Source organism: Lytechinus variegatus, chromosome 10 (assembly GCF_018143015.1).
Source record: "Lytechinus variegatus isolate NC3 chromosome 10, Lvar_3.0, whole genome shotgun sequence".
NCBI classification, from domain to species: domain Eukaryota; kingdom Metazoa; phylum Echinodermata; class Echinoidea; order Temnopleuroida; family Toxopneustidae; genus Lytechinus; species Lytechinus variegatus.
The window spans coordinates 2,720,642-2,748,217 of record NC_054749.1 but is presented as its reverse complement, the minus strand read 5'-3'; the positions used below and the strand labels follow the sequence as shown (position 1 = coordinate 2,748,217).

Here is a 27,576-nt window from a genome sequence, read left to right as displayed (position 1 = left end):
GATGAAATGGGACTTGTTGGATAAAATTTCATGAAACGCTCTCCAGATAAAGAAATTAATGAACAAATTTATTAAATCAACTTAAAACCCAAAGTCTACAAGTTCATTAACGTTGAGATTCCTTTCTGTACATGTGCGCATACAATTTGAACTTAACTTTCTGACATAGGCCCGTATTTTAAAGTCGGGTTTGATTTAAACTCAGGTTTAAAGTTGAAGTTTAAGTATGGGTAGCCAATTGTTACACAAATCACTAACGGAAGAGATTACGTATTTAAGCTCATTTGGCTCTCAATCATTCATAATCGTCTAGGAAGTATAAATAGGTGATTGTCTTCACCATCGATGAATCAGGAAAGAGCACAGTAAACATAAGAAACATACAACTTAATTTTACACTTTTGGCTTCCCATGATTTTAGCAAAGAGTTAGTCAATGGTCTAAGTTAAACCTGACTTCAGAATACGGGGAATATACTTTAATTTGAGATGGACATTTTGTGATACAGACCTGTCTCACAATGGGTTCCGGTAAATCCAGTTACACACTGACAGAAATACCCATCAATTCCATCAAAGCACATCCCTCCATTTTGACAAGGATCACTGCTACACTCCTGTCGATCTGTGAAACAAATGGAGAATGGTCTCATATTGAAGATCATAGCATCAAGTCCAACGTTTCTTAGTATCACATAGGATCAAGAACAAATGCTATGTCATTTCCTCTATTGTTAAGCTTTTCATATAGAATTTTACTTTCATTTGATGTGTAAATGTTTCATGTTAGCATTGAAGAGAGGTTTGTTATTCATTCTATTCTTAATCATAAGCTCATAGAGTTTACATGCAACAAAATTCGATTTTCCTTCGTATTTTTACACATATATCAGTTTATTGTCTATTTTAATTGCCAAATAAGATAATTTAATTAATAAGAATTAAAGCTTAATATAACCTCATTTTATTCAAATATGACATTGGTTTAACCCTTCCCATTTTGCCTGCCAAAATTATTGATTGTTTGCATAAATGGAAAATGAAAGATGAATAAATGTAATAAATCTAAATTACTTTGATTGCTTAAAATAGCTGATTCACTTTTGATCATTACTGTGAATCAGTAATCAGTGGAGCGTCGTTGCCCAGTGGATTAGTACCCGGACTTTGAAACAGAGGACCGTGGGTTCAAATCCCAGCCATAGCGTAGTTTCCTTCAGCAAGAAATTCATCCAGTGTGCTACACTCGACCAAGGTGAGGTAAGTGGGTACCGGCAGGGAGTAATTCCTCAAAAAGCTGTGTGCATCTGAATCGGTAACCAAGCTTAGGCGGGGTATTGAGGGCTCGCTGGGAGAACAGTTTTCGGAACTGAAGTGGCTACCCTGGGTGAATATACCGTTATTATCACTATTATTATTATAATCAGATACAGGGAATCATCAAACGATAAGCTGTTATCGTACCGGTTTCGCAATTGTATCCATTCCATCCAGGCTGACATGTACACACATAGTAATCGATGCCCTGCGAGCACACTCCACCATTTAGACAAGGACCGCTGGCGCACTCATTGATATCTGATTAAAAAGAAATTGAGTGAAACAAAATTATCAACTAAGCCAATGTACTCTGTCAACATTAGTGAAATATGAAAAGGCCTTCTAGGGAATAGAAAGGTCTACATATTTTTTTTGTAATTTCTCTTCGATTTAATGAATATATCTGCTTACATACACTGTAGTACCTGGCACTTTCTCTAGTAGATCTGTCTAATTATTCAGCATAGTTCCCTTGACTTTCTTGGATCAGCTGATACGCGCTAAGCGTTTCAACGAATGAATTTCTGATAGTTAGATTTACCTCAAGTAGGATGACAGCAAAAAAGCAATGATATTTAGAACCATAAATTAAATTGTAAAATCATCTAAGTAGCTGGCAACTGCATCTTATAATCAGGTGGTACTACTTAGATCCTACGAAAATGTTCTATGCGTGATGCAAATTTCAGTTGAGCAACAACAAAAAAAGCATAATTCTGTTACGTAAATGATGACTATTTGAATGATAAAGGAGAAACGCAAATAAAGAGTAGCTGTGTGTTATTTCTTTAAACGTCATCATAGTTACCTATTTCGCAGAGAGTACCGGTCCAGCCTGAAGCACAATCACAAGTAAAGCTGTTGGTTCCATCTTGACACGTTCCTCCGTTCTGACAAGGGCGGCTGGAACATTCATTAATTTCTGCAGATGATAAATTTGATACGGTAACGCACGTATGATTTAGAGTTGGAAAATTACAGGTTATAGACGAAAATTCGTCGTATGATCATGAATATAATCATATTCTTTTGATTCGACACAAAATATTGTATTTTACTTGCGTGAAAATGGGATCTTCCGTATTTGACGCTGACGTGGCAAGGACAGATATAAGAAATGTAACGTCAGCATGATACGGTCTCTTATTCTCAGTCACAACTAATTTATTTTTCGTGCATATCTTAATTAAACAACACCATTGGACGATTATTTCAACATCCAATGATATGAAAAAAGGGATCAACTGTTTTTTTTGGTTCATAAAATTACCGACGATCGGGACAGGGTCATGACGCGAATGACCACTGCCTTTGCTATATCTTACCAATTTCGCAGTTAACACCGCTCCATCCGGCATCGCAGTCACAAGTGTATTGATTGACTTCGTCCAGACATGTACCGCCATTCAAGCAGGGAGTAGATTCACATTCATTGATATCTGAAATAGAAAAATTAGAAATAATTAGTTTTAACACAACTTGTTCGTATTAGAATAAGTTTATTTACGAGTTGAACCGGTAAAGTGCTTTCTCTGGCTAGGTGGATGCCATAGATTTCTTCAATCTATTTTCTTTCATTCAGTGGTATAGTCCTAAATAGACTGAAAAGAGGCAAAAATAAAATAAGATCTAACATATTAACATGGGGTGAGCACGTAAAAAACAAGGACAATTCTTAATGAAATTATTAAAAGATTATCAACGGCAGGAAAGAAAATATTCTGTTATAATTTTTTTTTACTTATCATGAATGCTGAGAATTTGTTGTCATATTATCACAAATACACTTCTTACGCCGTGCAGCAAAAAGCAAAAAAAGGGTAGATTAGAAGATTTATGAACAAAGAATGAATGCTTACTTGTTTCACAGTTTCCTCCAGTGAATCCACCGGCGCAGGAACACGTGTATCTGTTCTGAAGATTGTTGCAAGTTGCTCCATTTAAACATGGGCTGGACACGCATTCGTCAATATCTATTACAGGAAATGTTGGAAAGAATATATGATATATTCAATGAAAAGACGTCACATTTTATTTCTGTTATATGATAAATAAAAAGCATTACTGTAGGAAAAGATACTTGACAAAAGATATCAAAATAATAATATCCTTCCGCTTCAGTATTGTGGTCGTTGTCTGCATGGCTCATTAATAAGTTAGTTATGAAAATACTTACCATGATTTTCTTATTTACGAGATAACTGGATATACCCATTTGATTTGCTAGTTCATTACGATGAACCTGCGTGCCGAATATAGAGTACACAATTTTTCCTGCGCGCGCGCTGCATCTCCCTACCAACGCACTATCCCAAGATCGTCGCGCAATTTGGCGTCCATTTCCTCTCATGAGCCTGCGGGCAAGACATGTTGTCACACAAGGCGAGGGGTAGGAGGGAGGGTTCAAATGGGTATATCCAGTTATCTCGTAAATAAGAAAATCATGGTAAGTATTTTCATAATTTACATCAATAACTGGGATATACCCATTTGATTTGCTAGACCAACACGGATTCAACGTGAAGGGAGGCATGTCTAGACTAAGAAGTGCGTTAAAATAGGGAGATGAAGACACAAAGGCCGTTGCCTTACGGACAGGGGAGGCGATAAAGCCTCATGTGAAGAAGTCCTTAAGAGCAAGGAGTGAAGGAAAGAGGGGCGTCAATAGACGGACCTCGAGAAGTCGTGAACGACGATTCCAAGAAAGAGCCCCAGAAGAATGATACTAAGTATCATGGGCCCTCGGCCTAGTGTCAGGAGAACAACATCACCAGCTGACTAGAGCGTAACATTCGGAATTTGTTGAAATTTTCAACAAGAATCGTGATCGGAAAACTGTAGCTTTAAGGCTCAGTAAGTGATCCATCGAACAATCTGAGAAGGAGAGAGATCTCAGAAGCCTCTGCGTGGGAGAAAGCGCCCAGAATTCGATATCCGTCTCAAATGCGTGAGGGCAGACATCTGCAGAATTCTGATAGAGAGCTGTGGCAGAAAGTTACTAGCGGTCCGAAGAGGACTAGGAACGACGGAGAGTAGGGATTTAAGAAGAAAACCACTCGTAAGGCAGTCAAGGGTCGAGAAAGCGACTGAGTGCCATCCTTTTAATAAGAAATACCGCGGACCTGCTGCCTATGTAGAATAAAGCAGTCTGGTTAAAATAGCTCAACCGGGCGTGTCAGAGAAACAGCGCGGTACACATCACGACAAAAGTGTGATAGACCGAGTGATCGAGAGAGAACTCAGGATCCCCTTTCTCCCGTACTGATCGAAGCACCCATCTGAGGGTGCAGTGCCCGCGGTGGAAGAGGTGGCTTGGCTCAAGCCACCATTGCCGAGAGAGCCCGTGAGGCTAGGCTGCGATGGATGACCGCCGGGCGGGGGAATCCCTAGCAGAAGCAAGTGTACGCCAGAGGGAGCTGGCGAAAAGTCTCTGTCATGATCCTACGTGAAGGCGACAATCAAGAGATGTTCTAACGAACAGACATCGCCAGATATGATACCTCAACAGTACGTTCCCAACGGAATCGAATGAGGTAGCAACGGCCCTGTCCTATCAAGTTAGGGACGGAAACTGGCTAAGAGTGTCGATGTCCTCGCTTGAAGAAACAAGCGAAGGAGGAGGGAGACTTGAGGAAAATAAACACAAAAATTTCCATCAGTCTGCGGTGAGAACCAGTTGTTTATGAAAACAGCCACAAGGCCTGGTCTCTCAGGTGATCGTAAGAGCAAGCACCGCCGGCGCCGGTTGCGGCAGCGTGGAACAGTCCGATATCGGAGAATAAGGAGTTCCAAAAAGCTGCGGGGGGCGGCAAAAATGACGCCCTAAGCAGTGGGGGATGAGCATCTAAGTTTCTAAAAGAAGAACTCCAGTGAAGTAAATCACTTACATGGAGAGACTCATCCGCAGTCGGCCCGAGAAAAAGCGGGTCGTAGTGATTGTGGTTAGGTAGGCATAAGCATACATGCATCCACGGTTACATCATCCTCGGTCGTGCGGTGACCATGGCCACATGCATTGCATGGAGGGAGGATGAAAGCAGCATGCGAGGCGACTCGAGTGTGCCGAGTGAAAAAGCTTCTAAATAAGAAGACGATTCGACAAATGGGCACGGTAAGACATCCACCGTAGACCACTCCACACAAGGAGGAAACGGCGGAGACGCCCGCAAGCTTGACCCACATAGAGAGCAGTCTATAACATAGACTGTTAGAGCTCGACCGATGGTCTGAAGGCGTACTGTTTGGTGTAAACTCGCCGACCCGGTACGGTGGGTGTGCCCAGAAAATTGGCATAGAATGCCGACAGAGAAGTCTGGGGCTTTAAACAAGCTTGAACGCACGTACATAGCCAATAATCTCATGAGATGTACGGCGGTTTCTTTCCTCCGAGATGATGCTTACCCGACCGGGAAGGACTCGGGGAACAGCTGTGAATGTCAACAGGAGGGATATCTAGCATATGAAAAGCTGATTCCCTCCAGGTATTCGGTGCGGGTGCTTTCGGCGGTGTCCGGCTGGACGACCGGTGATGGCAGCTCGGGCAGGGCTCGAACGAGCCGCCCGAATACGAGACAATAGGTTAACATAACCATAATGCACCGGGTGGTGAAGGCGTAGCGATTACTAAGCACAGGAGAACTTTAAATCGCCGTGACATTCAGATCCGATATACATACTCATAAGTTCGGAGAGCTATGAGGTAGTGAGACATACCGCTGAGCGGTGATGGTGCTCATATCGGAGTCGCCCTCTCTTCAGTGGCGATCGCTGGAGGACGGGTGTCTGTACTAGCCCTGACTCTGGCCTTGCAAGGGTAGGAGCTAAGTAAGACAGGGCACCCTTACTTTCGAATAGAAAGTGAGGTTCAGGCCAGAAACCGACGGTCCCGTCGCCTGGGCGGACGGACCGCGGACGTGATAGGTTGCCCCCTCAAAGCAGCCAAACATTCTCACGAGAGAAGTGCGGCATGCGGTATGTAAGAGATTCTTACCTCCAATCTACGGGCCCGCTTAGGGGGTAGAATGGAGAGAGTTACCGCTGAAGGAGTCGTCGCCGTACGTGGGCTTGACGTAGAGGGCGAATTCGGGAGTACCTGCATAAAAAGGGGAATACCCATGCAGGTAACTCGCCGATGGCTCCCCGGAGTGCGGGTTGGCGAGAGAAGTCTCAATCCGCTCAATACCCGACGCCAGCAATAAGACCGCGGCGGTCTTATAATGACGGAGAACACGAGGATAAGAACCCGTAATGCTCGGGGACGCATAGATGCAGCCTGAACGGATGCAAAGTCCAGCCGTCGGTCACCGAGAGCTTGCCGACATATTGATGCTTGAAAGCCGTATGTCGGAAGCACCTGCATAGAAACGGGGGTCACCGTGTAGGTGAACAGCGTTTCAATAAATGCCCGGTGTGAGAGGACAGGTGATTGCTTGAGCCGCACAGTGCTTAGCAAGGCGGCTGAAGCTGATATGAAGCGTGGGTGAATTACCCGCACTGCTCATGGGAGTATGTGCGACGCCTGACCCACAAATATCGGGAGTCTGGTGACATAATGGAGGGCGATGCCCGTATGTCGATAACACCTGTGTATTAGCGGGGATTTCCCTTGCAGGTGCGTGAGCCGGCGAATCATGAAATCGCCGGTGACTCTCCGAGGTGCAAGATGGCGAATGTCTGCTTAACCTGCCCGGTGCTCGACACGGCGGTTTTAGCTGACAGGGAGCATGAGGATAAAGATCCGTGATGCTCGAGGGCGTTCTGTTGTAACATGAAGTTACGACGCCTGGCCATCGGTACAAGAATCAGAAAGAAAGGTCTGCCCGCAAAGTGGGATTAGCGACCTAGACTTTCTTCTTGTTATTCCTCTTCTGTGCGGCCCCCGCCGGGGGGCAGAAGAGGGAACAATCATCGGGAGTCTGGCGACATAGTGGCGGGCGACGCCCGTATGTCGATAGCACCTGTGTATTAGCGGGGATTTCCCTTGCAGGTGCGTGGGCCGGCGAATCATATTGCCGGTGACTCTCCGAGGTGCGAGACGGCGACTGTCTGCTTGACCTGCCTGGTGCTCGACACGGCGGTTTTAGCTGACAGAGAGCATTAGGATGAAGATCCGTGGTGCTCGAGGGCGTTCTGTTGTAACATGAAGTTACGACGCCTGGCCGTCGGCACAAGAATCAGAAGGGAAGGTCTACCCGCACAGCGGGGTTAGCGACCTAGAATTTCTTCTTCTTCCTCTTCTATGCGGCCCCCGCCAGGGGGCAGAAGAGGGTATAATGATCGGGAGTCTGGTGACATAATGGCGGGCGACGCCCGTATGTCGATAGCACCTGTGTATTAGCGGGAATTTCCCTTGCAGATGCGTGAGCCGGCGAAACATGATATTGCCGGTGACTCTCCGAGGTGTGTTGGATGGCCGGTGTCTGCTTGATCCGCTCGGTTGGTAGTACCGTCGGCTGAAGCAGGCAAGCCTGAGGGTAAAAACCCGCAGTGCTGGAGGGCACTCTAGATTAGCTTGAGAAGCTGAGAGGCCTGGCCATCAAAAGAATCAGAGGACAGACCGCCCGACGGAGCGGGGCTTATGTCTGTGGTTCTCCTCTTCTTCTTCTTCGGTTGCTCCGGCGCCGGAGCGGAAGAAGGGACAAGAGGCTGGGCTGCGCCTGTCTTCCTCTCCTTAGCTCTCCCACGGGGAGAGCTAGCCGAGCGAGAGGAGGCGTCGGCCGAATCTGACGGCGTCAGATTGAATTGAGAGTCCGACACGGTCGGACTCAGGTGCCTCTTCCGACTAGGGGCTGGTAGCCCTTTGCCGACGCTCCCTAGAGGGGTCTTACACGGCATCGAGCCTAGTCTTTGCCGGGTGGAGAGACCCGTGCTCTCCCCCCGGACTTTAGGTGACCCGATGGCCGGTGGGTCTGACAGCCCTAGAGGAGTCGCCGTTTTCTGTACTAGTGCGACGCTCCCCAATAAGGTTCAGGTTCCGGGACGGAAGCCTTGGCCATCACCGTGCGGGCACGTGGTCGCAAATCCACGGTTCCACCCTTATTAAGCGGGGCACGTGAACGCGCGTCCACGGTTCCACCCCTTTGAGAGCCCACGGGGCTCTGACTCTGTTCTCGCTATCTATACTACCTGTGGTGGGGGATAAGACCCCGGTGTCGGGCCCCGAAACAGCAGCCGCCTGAGGCTCTTCAGAAAGAGAGTCCGAAAGGCTCATTATTGCCGTAGGGTGATCTAGTAGTAAGATAAGAAACAGAGAAGCAAGGGGGTAGGGGGGTAACAAACCCCAACCCTGAAGTCAAGAGACCTCAAAAAACGGACTTTTGAGAGTCAAAAACGGATCTCACAAGGATGATACAAGGTAAAATCCCAGAACAAAGGAAACAGTAATAATTAAGAATTATTAAGAGACACTGTCCCTGAAGTTCGTTAGAAAATTTAATTATTTGATTATCACAACAAGAATCTGCTTCCGCCAAAATTCTGAAAAGAAGGAAGGGGGGAAGCATCTAAAAAGAAGAAAACACTAAGTTTTTTTTTTTTTTTTTTTTTTTTTGTTGTGTCCACCTGTTCAAAAGAAAAAAAATAATTTTTCTTGAGGTGAGGATCAGCTAAGGAAAAAAGGGGAGCAAGATTCCCTTTTTTTTTTTTTTTTTTTTATAAACAAGAAGTTTAAGAAAAAAAAAATTATAAGTCCAGAGACCGGTAGCTGACTTGAAAAGGAAGGGGGGAAAAACAAAGATAGCTTTCCCGAGAAGGAAGGCCGAGTCAAAGGCGACGAACGCTGACAGGAGACGGCTTCCTAAAAAAAAATTCTAAGTATTCTTGTGAAGGAAAGAAAATATATATATTTTTTTTTTTATAATTAATTGAATAATTAATCAATTAATAAACACAAGAACAAAGGATTGATTGAAACAAAAGAACAATCAACTAACTCGAAACAAGAAACAAAGAACTTGAATCGAGGCAAAGGAGCAAGTCAAGAATTAAAAGAATCAATCAATTAATTAATTAATCAATTAACCAATTAATTCAATTAATAAATACAAGAGCAAAGGATTGATTGAAACAAAAGAACAATCAACTAACTCGAAACAAGAGACAAAGAACTTGAAACGAGGCTGGAATACGACGCTCCTAACGTCCTACAGAACCTATCTGAGGAGAAATAAATCAATTAAATTCACGACGAGTCGTATAAACGAAGAAGTCAGTGAATAAAAAGAATTAAAAGGATTAAAAAGGAGCGAAGACAACGCCCGAGCAGGAAGGCGCGGAGCTATGGGGCGGAGAGGTGAAGACAACCCGCCTGTGAGAAACGTATCTTTAAAAAAAAACAAACTCACGAAGAGGGACAAGAAACGTTAAAATAATATCACGGAAGCTCTGCGCGACGTGATAATCCTATAACAATCTTAGATGAGAGAAAATAAGATTGAAATAAGGGAAGAATTGCACAATAAAGTATCCAAACGGAAAACAGAAATGCAATTTTGAGAGTGTACTTAGCTTGCGACTGCACTCGACCGCAGGCGAAAGTAAAAGAGGAAATGGACGCCAAATTGCGCGACGATCTTGGGATAGTGCCAAAGACCTTATAATATATTACTAGACCGAAAGCTGCGCGCGCGTTCAGCACAAAACAAATGAGATTAGACTCCGCCTACCGCGATCATTTGAAGACAAAAATAAGCCCCCATTGACATTCATGAGCGTAAATATATTCATATTCCGGCCTTGTCATTGGCTAAGAGCGTCATTAATACGCGATTTCCCCGATTCTTTGTCATCGATACTAGTGGTATCGTGTTACAGAAGTAATTATTCATTTGACCTCATTACGTCATCTAATTTATTCATTCTGACACTTTTCTTTCCACACAAAAATGGACCTACGAACACTCCGGTGAGTACGTATAAATTGATATAACCACATGAATTCAGTGGACTATTTACAAATTTCACACTGTATTTTGTGATCTTAGGTTATTTCTCTACCAAATTAGAGAGTTTACTATCATTCTTCTGTTAAAGGAAAGCAGAATTTGGTCTTTAAAATTGAAGTTAGATTGTCATCGTCGCCCAGTGCAGCCTGTATGTTACTTGCAGTGTTGCGGTTATGCCGCTGTGTTAACCACATGTATTTTGTACGGGCTCCTACCCGATTGGGCATCGAGAGAATTTCGGGCCGGTTTGGTTCACCTCCAATTAACAAGGACCAACCCACGATTGATTAAAGCAAGAAGAATGAAGCTTCTTTTTGTACACTGTAACGTTAGATCTAGAGGGAGATCTGCATCTATCTTCAGTAGATCGAAACCCAGTCAGGAATAAACTGTGAAGTGGAGTGTGGATGAAGATATATTGCCTGTCATTGTGTCAATGACTCAATCCTCACTTGTTTCAGTTTCAGATATCAAATTTATTTTGCATAACTTCAGGCTTCTTCATTTAGCCCCCACCCATTTTAACTTATTGTTATTTATAAATAGGGTCTATAGTTAGACTCCTAGACCAAAAGCTTCAGTCTCTCTATTTTGGTTGTTCCGCTGAACTGTGTTGGCTCACTCACGAATAGTAAAAAAAAATGTCAGAAATTGTTGAATAAATCCCCAGAAACGACGGTTATTCCTGTATACGAAATAATATGCTGCTCTGCATGCATGTTTGTCTTAATAGGCTAGATCTAGGACCTAGATCTAGAGTAGATAGGCCTAACGTTAGATCTAATTTCTAACTTGGTTAACAGAGGATCTAGGCCTAGTGTTACTGTTGCTTCTTATTAATATTATTTTAGACTTAGATCTAGGCCTACGGTACTTCACTTTTATTCATCGATGCTTTCTAATTCTAGGCCAACCTAATTCAAATCGAGTCATCTAAATTATACTTTCCCAACCCGCGACTCTTACCCCAGGCCCAGGGCTTATGATCTAGGTCTGTAATTTAGGCCTAGATCTAGGTCTGGGCCTAAACGACTCCATTTACATGTACGAGTATGCCTGTCAGTGTCAGTGGACCAAGGACTAGATCTAATCTTGGTCAATAATGCCTTTAATGGCAATGAAGTTTAAACTTTTAGCCAGGAATAAAAGACATCAAATCCATATAGGCCTATATAGATCTCAGTTTAGAACCAAAGCTTTACTTTCGAGGTCTAGATAGATCGAGAGTCCATCGTTACTATCTAGATCTAGACCTACGAGTAATTTAGATACGCGAATGCTGTTGCACAGCTCTGAGTCTTGGACTAGATCTATACTTTCTTACAAATAGATCTAGACCTAGTGCATGAGATGAAATTATGTTAAAGTCAAATGAAATAAGATTCGGAAATAAAAAGATGCAGATGTTTCTTTTTGGGGGGGAGGGCAGACATTTGAAAAAATTTAGAGAAACCTAAAATTCAGAAAGCGAGGGCCAGAAGTAACCAATATTACCTATGGCCGTTTTGTGCATTTTCTAAAATAAAATGTCATGCAACTCTTTTTTTGATGAAGGCTTTCACATTTTATCTCTTACCCAAATCCCTCCCCTATACATACAGCCATGAAAAATATCACTTCTTATTATTGTACTCTCTTTTCTTTCACAAACAGGTTGAGTTTGAAGAAAAAGAAAAACAGGTTGAGTTTGAAGGACAAGAAAAACAGTATAGAAGTCTACCTATATGGTTCAAGATGATGATCATAAGTGCATGCATCATTTTGCAGATTCTCATCCAGGTATAAAAGTTAAACTAACCCATTCAAAATTACAGATACATTACATGCATTGAATGTTAACCATGTTTACATCAAATAAAAATAACCTGAGCCACAAAGAGGTAGGATCTGTACGGAACATACACTTCTTAAATATACAGGCTCTCGAGTCTAAAGTAGAACCAGTGTCAAAAGTTATGTACTTTGGGCAAATTTATAAAATTAGGACATGTCCTTGATCTAACTAGTAATTAAATTTCCTTTTTATTTCCTATTTGTTTATAAACAAAGCAATATTTATTTTTCATGAGTTATATTTTATAAAATTCATTTCATTCATTCTTTAGTGTGATATTCATATTTCATATTTGTAGACTTACGATTTTTTTTGGTTTTACATTTTGTCTAATAGGATGATGCAATTTGACAATTTCCATGGAGGTGATTGATGATGATAAATAATTGGTGAAGTAGGCCTAATAGAACAGTGCCTGGACCAGAGAGAGAAATACAAACTACAGCAGTTATATGAGTGAGTGAGTGAGTTAGTTAGTGATTATTTTTGATAATGGAGGTTGTTCACATTTTTTGGGCAACAAATAGACCTGCCTTTGAAAAACCCATTTCAATTTTGTTTCTAGATTATAGTTAGTGTCGTTTTTAATTACACATCAAAATATTCTGTGCAACAAAACATCAACTTTAATTCTGACTATTCATATAATTTACATATGTTAATTTATATATTCATATTTACAAGAAATCTCTGTCATTTTTTCGAAGAGTACATGTAGTTAGAATGGAGAGTGGTATGTAAACTGCAGAGAACATGTTTAAGTGATATGCTTTATAGAAGTACAACTTTATAATTAGAAGTAAGATTTCCAATGGTATGTGTTGAAGAAACATATATACCTATGCATAGTCTCACTTTTCTTAAAACATTTGTTTTATAAATCATGACAATTTAATTGATTTTCTTTCTCTATTTTTTTCAATCTGCAGGACTGGTGTAACAGATGTTTTCATTCAAGAAATCCAACTATTGAACATTGAAGACTTAGGAACCACGTGATGAAGATGGAAAAGGTTTTTTTTTCCAAGTCCAATTTAAAAAAAAAATTGTTATCACAACCCAAATTCATGACGTATGAAATTTCTTATTGATTTTCATTAAAATTGGTTGCAAAAAGAGAAGCTATAAACATACAAATAGGAGCAGCGGATTGAAGTTGCTTGAAAGTGGGGGGGGGGGCACAGGGAAAATGCTGTTTTATGTGCAATTTTTAAAAAGTTGCGAGTAAGCAAAATTTTGACATTTTAAAAACAAATATCCTATTTTGTGATAGATTTCGACAAAATATTCAAATGATATATTTCACCCTTTGCTTTCCTTTTTCTTTTTTTCCCCTTGGTCGTGATATTTTTTTTTTTGGGGGGGGGGGCAAGAGCATTGGCAGCGGAAGGCAAAAAATTTAGGGGGGTCCACCTGAATTTATCCACCTAAATCTTAGAAGGGACCACAAAAATTTCCAGCAAAAAAAAAAGGTTGTCAACCACAATTTTAGGGGGGGGGGCACAACAATTTTAAGGGGGGGGTCTACCTGAATTTAGGGGGGACGCAGGAAAGAAAATTGACGAGCAAAAAAAAAAGATTCTCAACAAAAAATTTAGGAGGGGGACTGTCCCCCACCTCAAATTTAGGGGGGACAGGTCCCCCTATCCCACCGCTTCCACTGCCTATGGGCAAGAGTCCTTCAAGCCCCCCCCCCCCTCCATCTGTACGAACCTGCTTATATACCCCACTCACATGAATTATTAAACTTAATGCACACAGGATTTCCTTCAGAAGTATATTATAGAAATGAAAATATTGTTTTCTTGTTTCAAAGGGCACTCGTCATGGTGACCATAAAACAGATCCTTCTCAAGTGAAAGGGGCACAGAACAAATTCTTTAGAAGCGCTCTTCTTGGGTAAAAGGGGGCAGTGATTCAAGAAAGGGCACTTTCAAGAAGGCGAGGGGGCACTTTGTATTACATGAAACGGGCTCTCAGATGGAAGGGCACAGAACACGTGGGGGGCATTTTTGGGTGAAAAATTGCATATAAGGAAGAGCACTAATTGGTATTACCTAAAACAGGTTCTCATCAGGTGAAAGGGACACAGTACACGTTCGTGAGGGGGCATTTTCTTGCATAAAAAGGCACTTTTCAGTGCTTCAAAAAGTAGGGGGAATTGTGCCCCCCCCCCCCCCCAGCATACAAAAACATATTTATTTTGGTTCAAACTATTAACATACGCTTAAGAAAAAGGTAAAGCTTAATCCTCTGATAATGTGATTTTTTTTTCTGGATAATTAATAAAATTCACCACTAACCAGAAAATTCCTTCATGTCTTTCATTTGTGTTCATATAGTATTTGTACCGAGCTAAAATGAAAGGGATTTGGAATTGGCAAAATTCAAAGTAAGACGGAGATCGAGAGAGGGAAAGAGTGATGAGAAGTGGGTTGAAAAGAGATGAGAAAGAAATGGAGGGGCACATAATTATGAAGAGATAATTTAGAGGGGGTGGTGAGAGAGCTGGTGTTGGAAGTAGGAACAAAAGGGGTGGAAGAGAAATAAGACGAGATTTTTGGAAACCAGGAGACAGATAACAAGTGGGAAAATAAGAAGGAAATATATGAAAAGTTAGGTTGCAAAAGGGGCTAGGGCCACTCCAAGAAAATCATTTTTTTTTATTCTCCCATATTGCAATATTCTTATGCGAAAATGAATTTTCATAATACCCTACCATTAGAAATTCAAAATTGGGTATAAAAGAAATCTACTTATCTTCATATTTTTTTAAGATATTATTTTCCAGAAAAATTATGAATGGACCTAACCCCTTTTGAAAAAAGTGAATTTTCTTTTTTTAGTTCACTTTTTTATGGGAATTTCAACTTTTCTATGGTATCATCTTATAGAGCTACTAAAAATTAATTAAGACATAAAAATCAAATTTGATTAAAAATGGACCTAACCCCTTTTAAAAGTGAGCTCTTCATATGTAGGAGAAGGGCGGCACAAAAGAACATGAGTGGGAAAATGATTAAATGGAAAAAAAAACAGAGTAAGAAATGCTGGAGAATAAAGGGGACAGGAAACATATTGAGCATGATAAACTGGGGCCCGTTTCATCATGAGTTACAAGTATGGTAACTACGAATACCAATCATAATCAAGGTTCCCACGGTTATCACAATAATAGCGATGTTTAAATAACTCAGTGTAATTCATTATGAAACGGACGCCAGAAGAAAGCAGGCACGGGGATCCATGAAGATTTTTTTTTTACTTCTCCAAATTAAATTTGTAACAAGAAATGACTCTTTTAGTGGTGAAAGTTATTTTTTTCAGTATTCATACTCAACCAGTGAAAATGAATACCATCATTGTAATAACCATGATTTGCCCCCACCCCACCTCCACCTTTTTACCTAATCGCGACTTGATCTACTCTTTTCATCTTCCCTTTTAGAATTAGCATAGGCCTATAAGACGCAATACAAACATTGTTTTGTTTTTAATATCGCTTGTGATATCGATACTTTATAAAGCGCAACGTATCGTCTCAGATTTGCGCTTGCTTGATTCGCTGAATCCTTCGCGTCACGAGCGCGTAACAAAATGAATACATTAATAAATTTGCCAAGTTGACCTTTGTCATTGCGCTGGTGTGCGTATTGCCTAATACACGTACAAAACCACAGTTGACGAGGGAGCATCGTACGAAATTAATATTAATGGGGGCTTATTTTAGCTTCTAATGGATTAAACAAAATGGCGGTAGCTTCGGGGGCCTGGATAGTGCGTTGGTAGGGAGATGCAGCGCGCGCGCAGGAAAAATTGTGTACTCTATATTCGGCACGCAGGTTCATCGTAATGAACTAGCAAATCAAATGGGTATATCCCAGTTATTGATGTAAATTGAAGTTTAAGCTACTAATTCGGAAACTAATTCAGCAATGCGAGTTTCAAAAATTTAGTTAAATCATCATTCTAAAAACCGAAAAGTTAAAGAGCATTTCCAAAAACACCGATCATTACTTTCAGTGTCTGTGGAAAAAGTACACAATTCAGAGTGTGATATACTAACAGCACTCAAATAGTAAGTACACACGAAGTATATCATGAATTATTCTTACTGAATAAATAACACACTTTCTTGTTAAAGAAGGATATAGATTTCATTACATGTTATCAATAGGATATGAAAGAGCGTTTCTAAATTTGTTTGAGAAAACGGTGTTTTGAATGTTTTCTAAACACACATTTTATGTATCATGTTACAAGTTTACACATTTTTTTTATTGTTACTTACCAACGAAACAGTTTGTTCCTGTCCATCCTGGTGCGCATGTACATATATAGTTATTAACCTGGTCATCACATGTACCACCATTCCCACAAGGAAAACTAGAACATTCATCAATATCTGCGAAAAAATAGTTAAAATATGATAGATAAATTAAATGTGAAACCGTTATGTTGATGTGATCACTTTTGTCTCTACATGCATATGAAATTGCGTAACTCATCAACAATCCTTAAGAATAAATAATTATGATGATAATAGTTATATAAATTAAAATGAACATGATAATAACAATAGAATAACGGTAATAGCGTTATTAATAAAAACAATTTATATCAAACCTAAGGAGAAAATTTTCTGTAATCTCCCATTTCATAATATTCCCCCTTACATAGATTCGATTCCCTAATGTCACCTGCCCTATTATAAACACATTGCTCTCCCTAAGATCGACGCATCAACTCCCCCTATTGTAGTTTCTAAGCAGATAATAGTGATAATAATAAAAAACATCGGTAATGATGATAATTATAATATCAATATAATAATGATACCAATAATAATATTACTAATGATGATGATGATGGTGGTTGCTTTTGTACCAACATACGTTTAATCCAATGAAAAAAATTAAAGAAGTTTGGCTAAAAGTAATACCTGTGTCACAATTGACACCAGTCCATCCGGGATTACAGGTACAGAAATACTTGTTGTTAGCATTACTGCAGATCCCATTGATACATGGGTTGCTGGTGCATTCATTGATATCCAGACTGCAGTGAATACCAGTCCAACCCGGTGCACAGGTGCAGGTGTATCCATCTACCAGATCATTGCAAGTACCTCCGTTACGACAAGGGGCACTAGCGCACTCATCAATATCTAAATGAAAGCGGGGCAGGAAGAAAGAAAGATAGACAGATAGATAGAAGCAAGAAAGAATGAATGAAAGAGAGGATGGAGAGAAATAGAGAGGGAGAGAAGGGGGAGGTTTATAAAAAGAGCAAAGAGACACCGTGACAGGAAGACAGTTAGAATGTTTAAAAAAGAGATTATCTTCTTTGATGCTGATATTTCTTTTTTTATTCTGAAGGCCATATCTTGTTGTGAATTTACCATCAATATCAACAATCAAAGATAATCAGTTGAACGATCTTAACCAACAGGACTGAACATGGATTAAAATTGAGTATTGTCACTGTATATCACCATGAATAACAGTTCAAACACTATTGATCAATCTAAGCCCCTTAGGCTAATAAAGAGCTCCCGTACCTGTTCAATGCAAAATCCCTTCAAATATTAAACACATCATATATAGTTTCTGCCTGTACTTTAAATGAGCGATTGATATGTGAAATGTCATCACATTTCTGTCGTTCGGAGGCGCTGTCCGCTTTTCTATTCTCACATCCTCATTGTCATAAAATGTTACAATATAATTGGCATGTTCCTGCAGACTGATCAACACATCGAATCCTAAACCCTTTCTAAGATTTAAAGTCAAGGTTAACTTACTTGTTTCACAGTGAATGCCCGCCCATCCACTCAGGCAGGAGCAGACATAGGCATCAACCAAATCAAGGCAAACCCCTCCATTCTCACATGGCTGGCTGGCACATTCATCAATATCTTTAGGGAAAAAAATAAAAGGACATAAAGCATACACATGTATTATAAAAAAAATATAAACACAGTTATAGCTATTTTTTCAAAGAAAGTCTTTATTCAATATTTCTCCACAACGCATATAAACAAATGCAAAATGTATGTGATACATCAAATTCAATATCATACATATACAAAATACATAATTTAAATAAGCTCGATGTGCCTCGATTCATCAAGATATACAATAAACTTATTTTGTTGCATGTGCATAGTTTGTTCTATCTCATGCTGAGACTTTAATTTCTTTTGAAATGATGAGAATGATAAGTTTCCTTTTAAACATTTAGTTCAAAAGATATAAAATTTGGTTTTTAGGAGCGTATAAGCATTATTATATTCCTTAGTGGAATAATATTGAAATCTTTTTTTTTTCAGAATTAAAAGCTACATAGAAAGATTTTGGTAAATGATCAAATTTCAGTCATATCAAAAGAAAGGAGCGGGTTGATCATTAAGCTCTGTGCAAAGCATCGCCGAATTATACAATCAACAGATAATGGAATGGCAGTGCGATTCCATCTACAAAGCACTTGCAAGAGTATATCATATTAATGCAGGCATTGTTTAATCCTAGATATGCAAAGTACATGTATGAAAGTATATAAGTCATTGAAATTACCCGTTTCACAATTGAATCCTGTGTATCCAACAACACAGACACACGAGTAGCTGTTCAGGAGATCGTTGCACAGTCCGCCATTCTGACATGGGTTACTACTACATTCATTGATGTCTGAAGAATGAAAAAAGAAGACCTTATAATAAGACTGAGTGCGATAGTAGCAGTAAACTTTAATACAGTATCAGAATAACATTTTTCTCTCCTGATCTATCATTTTGATCATTTTACCTGTTTTGGTTGCTAGTCTCCATGTATTGTACATTTCCTTGGTTGACTATGAGTGGAAACATTGTATAAAGTTATGGATTGTTATTGTCTTTAAATAGTAAATCCTTTACCTAAGTTAAGAAACCTGTAAAAGTACAACTATCATGCTCAAGAGTTATGGATTATGAAAGGTAAATTCATTACATTTATCTCAAAGCTCTACTTCATGTTTCTCCACTCGTCGGGTCAGTGTGCCCCTGCGGAAAGGATTATCTTTACTAAGAATTATCAGTAAAATACATTTGTCAATTTACAAAACCTCTTGATTCTTTATAATAAGAAAATGTAAAAGAATATATCAGCCATCACCACACAGTGGTGTTAGAATAATAAAATAATATGGCGAATTCGAAAAAATAAATAATTTAATTTACAACTGAAAGACAGCATGTAAGGATCAAAATATTTAACGAAGAACTGAGACCCGTTCCATAAAGAATCACAACTATTGTACCTTTTTCTTTTTGTCAACTACCATGGTAACCGGGCTCAACAGCCAATCATAATCAAGGTTGTTTCCATGGTAGTTGCCATAATGACAAAGTTACAACAGTTGCAAGTCCTTTATGAAACGGGCACCAGATCTCAACAGCCCATCAGCGTCAAGATCTCCATGGTATTTTAAAAAACTAGCATAGTTACAATAGTTCTTAGTCTTCATGAAACAGGCCACAACTGATCTTACCTTCTGTGCAGAATGTCCCAGAATACCCGGGAGCACAGTCACAGGTAAATGAATTAAGTTGATCGTTACATGATGCTCCATTCTGACAAGGATCGCTGGAACACTCGTCGATTTCTAGTGAGAAAATTGTTGAAGGATGCATGTTATTTTTTTTTGTAATATCAAAATTCATATTCATCGCACCCATACAGCAGCCTTAATGCCTTATTGACTGGGAAAATTGGAACGAACGCATACTACACACTGGTTGAAGTCTTGCTCCTAATGTATTAATGGAATACAGAATAATGGCGACCGAAGATTTCATTAAATATAGTATGAAATAATATAATGATTAATTACATTCTGAAATTCAATATAATACTTTAATTACCCTACTTGGAAGAAAGAACTGAATTTAGATATTGAATACTGAAAACGTTTAATGAAACCCATTTTCTCGCCCCTCCAATAATGCATTATTGCTTCAAATGATCAAATAATTAAACCAAATATTTAAAAAAAAATCGTAATGGACCCAATTAAAAAACAAAAACTAGTAAGAAGTTGATTTACCGATGTCACAATTTACACCGGTCCAACCAGGAAGACACTGGCATTCGTATCGATTGATAAGATCGGAACACATAGCTCCATTTTGACAGGGATTGCTGGCACACTCATCAATATCAATCTGACAGTTGACTCCAGCCCATCCGAGTACGCAGGTGCATACGAACTGGTTCTCTTGGTTGCTGCATATAGCCCCATTCTGGCACGGGAAGCTGGCGCATTCGTCAATATCTGTGGAAATAAGAAATAAGAATGGTTATGATTTTTATTTACGTCCTACAACAAATGAATTATAACAATAATTATAAGCAGTTCTTAGAGACGCATTATACCATATGTTAAAATAGTCTCCATGCGTGTAGAAGATTGTTTTTTTTAGGGCTAATGCATTTGTTTCTTAAAAAGATATGTATCTTTAATACAGATTTGAATCTGTTGAATTCTGTTATTGATCTTATATTATGAGGCAGATTGTTCGACAATTTTGATGTCATTTTCCCAAAATGTCTTGGACTTTACTCGTATTTTAGAGAGAAGACCATTTTATTGTGAACGAAGATTTAGACTGGGTTGATATTTCTGAATTAAGTCACCGAGGTAAGCAGGGGCATTCCCGTTAACGCACTTAAAAACAGGAGTGAGGATGTAAGGACAAAATGTGAGCCTCTATCGGAAGTCAATTGAGACTACGTAGGATCGTTGTTACATGTTCAAATTTCTTCTTGCGAACTAAGAGCCTTGTAGCTGAATTTGTAAATGAATTACATGTTGAAATTGTAAATCTTGTTTGAAAATAGATCTCTATGGGATTTCAAGCTAAAGCACGTGGCAACAACATCACGCAATTTTGAATTTACATAGAAGGGCATAGAGACCTAAGATGGGACGGAAATGCATCTTCTGTATTTTGAAATGTTTATACTGGTTATTAATGAACTTACTTATATCACCCATTTTCATTTCTGGAGAGAAACTTTGAAATACAAAAAATTAAGAGCACGAATAAACATCCATGCGATTAAGTATCGAATTAAGTAGCTACCACCATAGAACATACTGTTACTGTCCTGAAATGCAAAAATAAAAATAACAAATGACACATCTATACCGTCTATAGAGCTTACCGGTTTCACAGTGTACTCCGGTCCATCCTGGTGCGCAATCACATGTGTAGAAGTTGACAAAGTCATTGCAGGTTGCTCCATTCATACAAGGTGCACTCGCACATTCGTTTATATCTGCAAATGATGATAAAAACGATTAATTTCTCACTATAAAATAATTCTACATTATCAAAAGATTTTGGATCCATGCATGGGGCTGGTCACACAAATCTATCAAAAACATATACTGTCTAAAAAAAATTATCCGAAACAAATGAAATAGATTCGACTTAAATAAAGTCCCTAGGTAATTTCATAGGTAATTGGTTATATACCAGCTTGGCGTTTACCAGCAAAATGCTGTCCTGCCGAGTTCCTACGGGAGTTACCACAAACAGAAACAGAACAGAAACAGAATATCAATTAAAAAGAGAAATATCGAGATTTATTTATCGTTGTAGCATGATCTGCACGCCAGGTGTACACAATAAGTGAGTACGTTTTAATCTACTAAATTTCGAGTATCTAACTTCAAAATATATTACTATATGCAAATGTTATTTATCCAGAAGCGCCCATGTCTTGGATACGGTATGACAATCATCTTGATAAAGAGAAAGCAGGGAAGAGCAACAACAAAAGTAAAGACATCGAGGATCAATTGTTTTCCTCTGTTACTTACTGACGTCACAATTAGTACCAGTCCATCCAGGTTCGCATGTGCAAGTGTAGGCGTTGATGAGATCATTACATAGACCGTTTACACAAGGGGAAGAAGCACACTCATTGATTTCTGGAAAACATAATGTATAACATAAAATATCTTAAATATGACACATGACATGGGACCTATGAAATATGAAATCATCAACGCAGAATGTTAGCGCGGATCCAGGAGACAAGCGGACCCTCCTAGATTCTAGTACCACTTTTTTGTTCGAAAAATATTGAGCTAAAATGGCTAGAACAATCTCGATCATTATGGTATATCAAAATAATATCATCTTAATAGATGTAGTTATCTGAAATCTTATGCTAAACTCGCGTTTCTGTCGAAAATGACTCTTATATATGGGACCGACATGAATCTCATTTCCGCCAATCTGTCAGTCATTTTTGTGAAACTTTTATATCATAGAAATAATACACGTCATCGAGAGAATAAGTAAGAATTACATGCACGGTGTGACTTTGAAACAATTCTTAGAAGTTTTAGATTGTTTTATATGCGCCAAGTGTTTCATAGAAAATATCGTGTACCAGGGGCGGATCCAGGATTTTCCATAAGGCGGGGGCACATTTTCCCCAGGAATATTTTGACACCCTCCCCCCCCAAAAAAAAAAGGGGGGGAAAGGGTTTTCAACCAAAAAATAAGGACATTTGGCATTTCGTCCACGAAAAAATCTGACAAGGAAATTAAAACAAAACATGATGTTTTCAACCATAAATTAAGGACATTTGTCCACAAAAAAATGCAAAAGAAAAAGAAAAAGAAAGTAGCACATTTCTGTTTAACGGCCTTTTTTTGACATTACAACTTTTAATTGTGCCTCTCAAGGGGGGAGGCACGGGCTCGCTGTGTCACCCCCCCCCCCCCCCCGATCCGCCAGTGATGTGTATCATATGTTTTAAATGATAGCGATGCGGATACATGTTATTTGAAAAAAGCCAACCTCATCTCAAAACCATGACCAATCAATAAGGAACTAGTTATTCATTTCACTCATCAGAAAATTAACCTGTTGATGTCTAGAAATAAATGTTCGATCACGTGATAGATTTCAGCCAATCAATCACTTGATTGGGTCCATAATACCATTTTATAAACACACTATATGCACCGCAAAGCATAGGATCCAGTCCAACACTGCCAATATTAAAAAACATGTCGAAAATTCTTATTTGAGAGCTTGCAAAATTAATTAATTAATTAATTAATCTTTTGTTTACTTTCTAGTTTATCATTGTAAATATATTTGTATGTTTGTTTTTATCATCAATATTTTTTGCTAGAATGCTTTATCACTTTAAATCTTATCTTATATTATTTTTGTTTGTTTGTTTTATCATCAATATTTTGCTATGATTTTTTTATACATCTTCCTTTGTTTTTATATTCTTATATTTTATTTATTTTTATTTATTTATTTTATTTCCAGGCAAAGACATCAAGAATAAGTACAAGAAGGAGAAATTACCACCGACTAGTGCCTGAGGCTGACTAAAAGAAAAACTAGTTTCTGTTATGAAGCTCTCCTCACTAATCGGGGTTTACAAAATTAAATATACAAAAATAAACTCGGTATAAAATGACAATATACATGTATGTTTAGAAACATTACTTATTAAAACAAAAACCTAACAATAAAGAGTGTTTGTTTTCATATTGATTTCATCAAGGCCCCTTTCACAAGCTCTTCTTCTATGGGGTCCCAAACCTTTCATGTTATGTTCTCTTTGCCAACCTTTGTACAAAATATTTGTATTATATCACTTGATTGGTTTGAATAAACTCATAACTTAACTATAACTTAGAATGAAATACACACACACTACTAAAACTTTGGGGACTACAGTACACTGTATACAAAGGTCGGTTGTTAATAACTCCTATTACGTAGTTGCTTACCTATCTGACAAAGCACACCAGTATATCCAGGTACACAATTACATGTATATCTGTTGACCAAGTCATTGCATGTCCCACCGTTCTGACAAGGATCACTGGCACACTCGTCAATATCTAGAAAATAAAAATGCAGAGGGTTGGATGATGTGTTGCTTCATGGGCTTTGTTTGGGGATGGATTTGATTTTTGTCTATGAGATTAGTCATGACTTTGTTTTCACTTAAATACAGTCTCGAGAATAAGTTTCTCCTATTGTTCGTAATATAAATTGTTTTACTTTTTTTCAATTACTCTTTTGATATCATTATTATTATTATCGCACTCTTAATAGTCATTATTTTTCTTATTTTCATTTTTTATATTATAATTATTATTTTATTTTTATCATATTGTTGTTTTCATTAAAATGATCACCATTAATATTGATATTATCATTATCATTATAAATATCATTATTTTCATTATCATCTTCATTATTATATTCATCAGCCATACTGAATATTCAAATACTCACTGATTTCACATCGCGGTCCTGACCAGCCTGCCCTACAGGTACATATATATGCATTCAGTGTATCGACACAATCACCGTTTACACATGGATTGCTAGCACACTCGTTGATCTCTGGATAAATTGAATAACAATCAAAAAAATTATTTTAATTTCGACATGTTATGTGCTAATATATATTTCCCTATATATGTTTAAAGGGCTAGTTATTAATTTTACCACTGCTATAGAAATTAAAGTGCCAGCATTAAATACAACGATCTGTGCACATGCGAAAGCAAATCGTTTATTTTACATGTACATTTTGATGGATCGAGGGACATCAAACTTTAAATTGTGTATTTTGTATATATGCATGATGTTGTTGGTCATTTATAATATGCTATTTGTATTTAATTTTTGCTGTGTGGAGAAATATTGAATGAAAACTTTCCTTGAAAAGAAATCATTTTTTTCGTGTCAATTCCATAGAGTAAAAAGAAATTTAACACTGAACAGCGAAAATATCATGGGTTGCGATCTCGTAGGGACGGGAGGCTTGTACCCCCCCCCCCCCCTTCCCCCGTCGAATTTGAATTCTGTACAGCGCTGCCTACAGGAACTAATCGCCTCATACCCACGGCCACAGGAGGGGGGGGGGTTCCCAATCGTCGCGCATGAAACATATTTCAATCACTGGCAACCGAATGAGAAATTAATAATTGTGGACATAAAATCGTCATCGAAATATTTGTTCATAAAATTCTTGATTCCTGGGTATTTTCTCTTTCAATGATATTTGCTAACCTGATTCACATCTTGTGCCAGTATAGCCGGGTTCGCAATCACACTCATACCCATCCAACATATCCGTGCAAGAGCCTCCATTGACGCAGGGGTTGCTTCGGCATTCATCCGTATCTGAAAAGAGAACAATATAAGATTGCAATTAAGCCTTTCCTTTTTTTTACAAAAAAGTGTTTCTCGATGATTGCATTCATCTGGTGCGATAAAGTTCTTGAATTCTGAATCAGTAGTGAGGAATATATATTTCATAATTCCACATACACATAGCAAAAACAACATTGTAATGATACAAATGAGTATGAAGAACAAAAATTCCATTTCTTTGCCAAATTTAGTTCAACCTGGAATGTTGTCGCTTATTACATGAGCTCATCTTGTGTGTTTTTACATCGTGGAATAAGTTCCATCAAAAAGTTCAGGGAATAAATGAAGAAAATTACACAAAATCCACTTTAGGCATACACAAAAACAATTTTTTACCTTGTTTACTCGAAATGAACTATCATGGCGTAGGGTCGTTTTTGTCTTCATATAATTCAATATAATTGTAATATCTTAATAATTTGAAGTAATTCACAACATTTTAGAGAGAGAAGTAATTTTAGAGACAGAAGTCTAAATATGAAAATACTTACCATGATTTTCTTATTTACGAGATAACTGGATATACCCATTTGATTTGCTAGTTCATTACGATGAACCTGCGTGCCGAATATAGAGTACACAATTTTTCCTGCGCGCGCGCTGCATCTCCCTACCAACGCACTATCCCAAGATCGTCGCGCAATTTGGCGTCCATTTCCTCTCATGAGCCTGCGGGCAAGACATGTTGTCACACAAGGCGAGGGGTAGGAGGGAGGGTTCAAATGGGTATATCCAGTTATCTCGTAAATAAGAAAATCATGGTAAGTATTTTCATAATTTACATCAATAACTGGGATATACCCATTTGATTTGCTAGACCAACACGGATTCAACGTGAAGGGAGGCATGTCTAGACTAAGAAGTGCGTTAAAATAGGGAGATGAAGACACAAAGGCCGTTGCCTTACGGACAGGGGAGGCGATAAAGCCTCATGTGAAGAAGTCCTAAAGAGCAAGGAGTGAAGGAAAGAGGGGCGTCAATAGACGGACCTCGAGAAGTCGTGAACGACGATTCCAAGAAAGAGCCCAAGAAGAATGATACTAAGTATCATGGGCCCTCGGCCTAGTGTCAGGAGAACAACATCACCAGCTGACTAGAGCGTAAAATTCGGAATTTGTTGAAATTTTCAACAAGAATCGTGATCGGAAAACTGTAGCTTTAAGGCTCAGTAAGTGATCCATCGAACAATCTGAGAAGGCGAGAGATCTCAGAAGCCTCCGCGTGGGAGAAAGCGCCCAGAATTCGATATCCGTCTCAAATGCGTGAGGGCAGAACATCTGCAGAATTCTGATAGAGAGCTGTGGTAGAAAGTTACTAGCGGTCCGAAGGGGACTAGGAACGACGGAGAGTAGGGATTTAAGAAAACCACTCGTAAGGCAGTCAAGGGTCGAGAAAGCGACTGAGTGCCATCCTTTTAATAAGAAATACCGCGGACCTGCTGCCTATGTAGAATAAAGCAGTCTGGTTAAAATAGCTCAACCGGGCGTGTCAGAGAAACAGCGCGGTACACATCACGACAAAAGTGTGATAGACCGAGTGATCGAGAGAGAACTCAGGATCCCCTTTCTCCCGTACTGATCGAAGCACCCATCTGAGGGTGCAGTGCCCGCGGTGGAAGAGGTGGCTTGGCTCAAGCCACCATTGCCGAGAGAGCCCGTGAGGCTAGGCTGCGATGGATGACCGCCGGGCGGGGGAATCCCTAGCAGCAGCAAGTGTACGCCAGAGGGAGCTGGCGAAAAGTCTCTGTCATGATCATACGTGAAGGCGACAATCAAGAGATGTTCTAACGAACAGACATCGCCAGATATGATACCTCAACAGTACGTTCCCAACGGAATCGAATGAGGTAGCAACGGCCCTGTCCTATCAAGTTAGGGACGGAAACTGGCTAAGAGTGTCGATGTCCTCGCTTGAAGAAACAAGCGAAGGAGGGAGACTTGAGGAAAATAAACACAAAAATTTCCATCAGTCTGCGGTGAGAACCAGTTGTTTATGAAAACAGCCACAAGGCCTGGTCTCTCAGGTGATCGTAAGAGCAAGCACCGCCGGCGCCGGTTGCGGCAGCGTGGAACAGTCCGATATCGGAGAATAAGGAGTTCCAAAAAGCTGCGGGGGGCGGCAAAAATGACGCCCTAAGCAGTGGGGGATGAGCATCTAAGTTTCTAAAAGAAGAACTCCAGTGAAGTAAATCACTTACATGGAGAGACTCATCCGCAGTCGGCCCG

The 27,576-nt window shown here is 39.3% G+C and overlaps 1 protein-coding gene across 3 annotated transcripts in view; it reads right to left on the bottom strand.

Annotated features, from left to right (window-relative positions):
- Positions 1–27,576, bottom strand: part of LOC121422390 (neurogenic locus notch homolog protein 2-like) — a 76,076-nt gene that overhangs the window by 24,292 nt on the left and 24,208 nt on the right. For 2 of the 3 annotated variants that reach the window (XM_041617397.1, XM_041617398.1), the window contains 16 exons: positions 25,208–25,321; positions 24,425–24,535; positions 23,911–24,024; positions 21,963–22,073; positions 21,302–21,415; positions 20,181–20,408; positions 19,626–19,739; positions 18,671–18,784; positions 17,899–18,012; positions 17,038–17,262; positions 16,387–16,500; positions 3,179–3,292; positions 2,645–2,758; positions 2,128–2,241; positions 1,464–1,577; positions 511–624 (listed from right to left, as the gene is read on the bottom strand). In XM_041617397.1, the coding sequence (XP_041473331.1) occupies positions 511–624; positions 1,464–1,577; positions 2,128–2,241; positions 2,645–2,758; positions 3,179–3,292; positions 16,387–16,500; positions 17,038–17,262; positions 17,899–18,012; positions 18,671–18,784; positions 19,626–19,739; positions 20,181–20,408; positions 21,302–21,415; positions 21,963–22,073; positions 23,911–24,024; positions 24,425–24,535; positions 25,208–25,321 (2,043 nt within the window). The remainder of the gene's footprint in view (positions 1–510; positions 625–1,463; positions 1,578–2,127; positions 2,242–2,644; positions 2,759–3,178; positions 3,293–16,386; positions 16,501–17,037; positions 17,263–17,898; positions 18,013–18,670; positions 18,785–19,625; positions 19,740–20,180; positions 20,409–21,301; positions 21,416–21,962; positions 22,074–23,910; positions 24,025–24,424; positions 24,536–25,207; positions 25,322–27,576) is intronic. The other variant, XM_041617399.1, reaches the window with a different exon arrangement.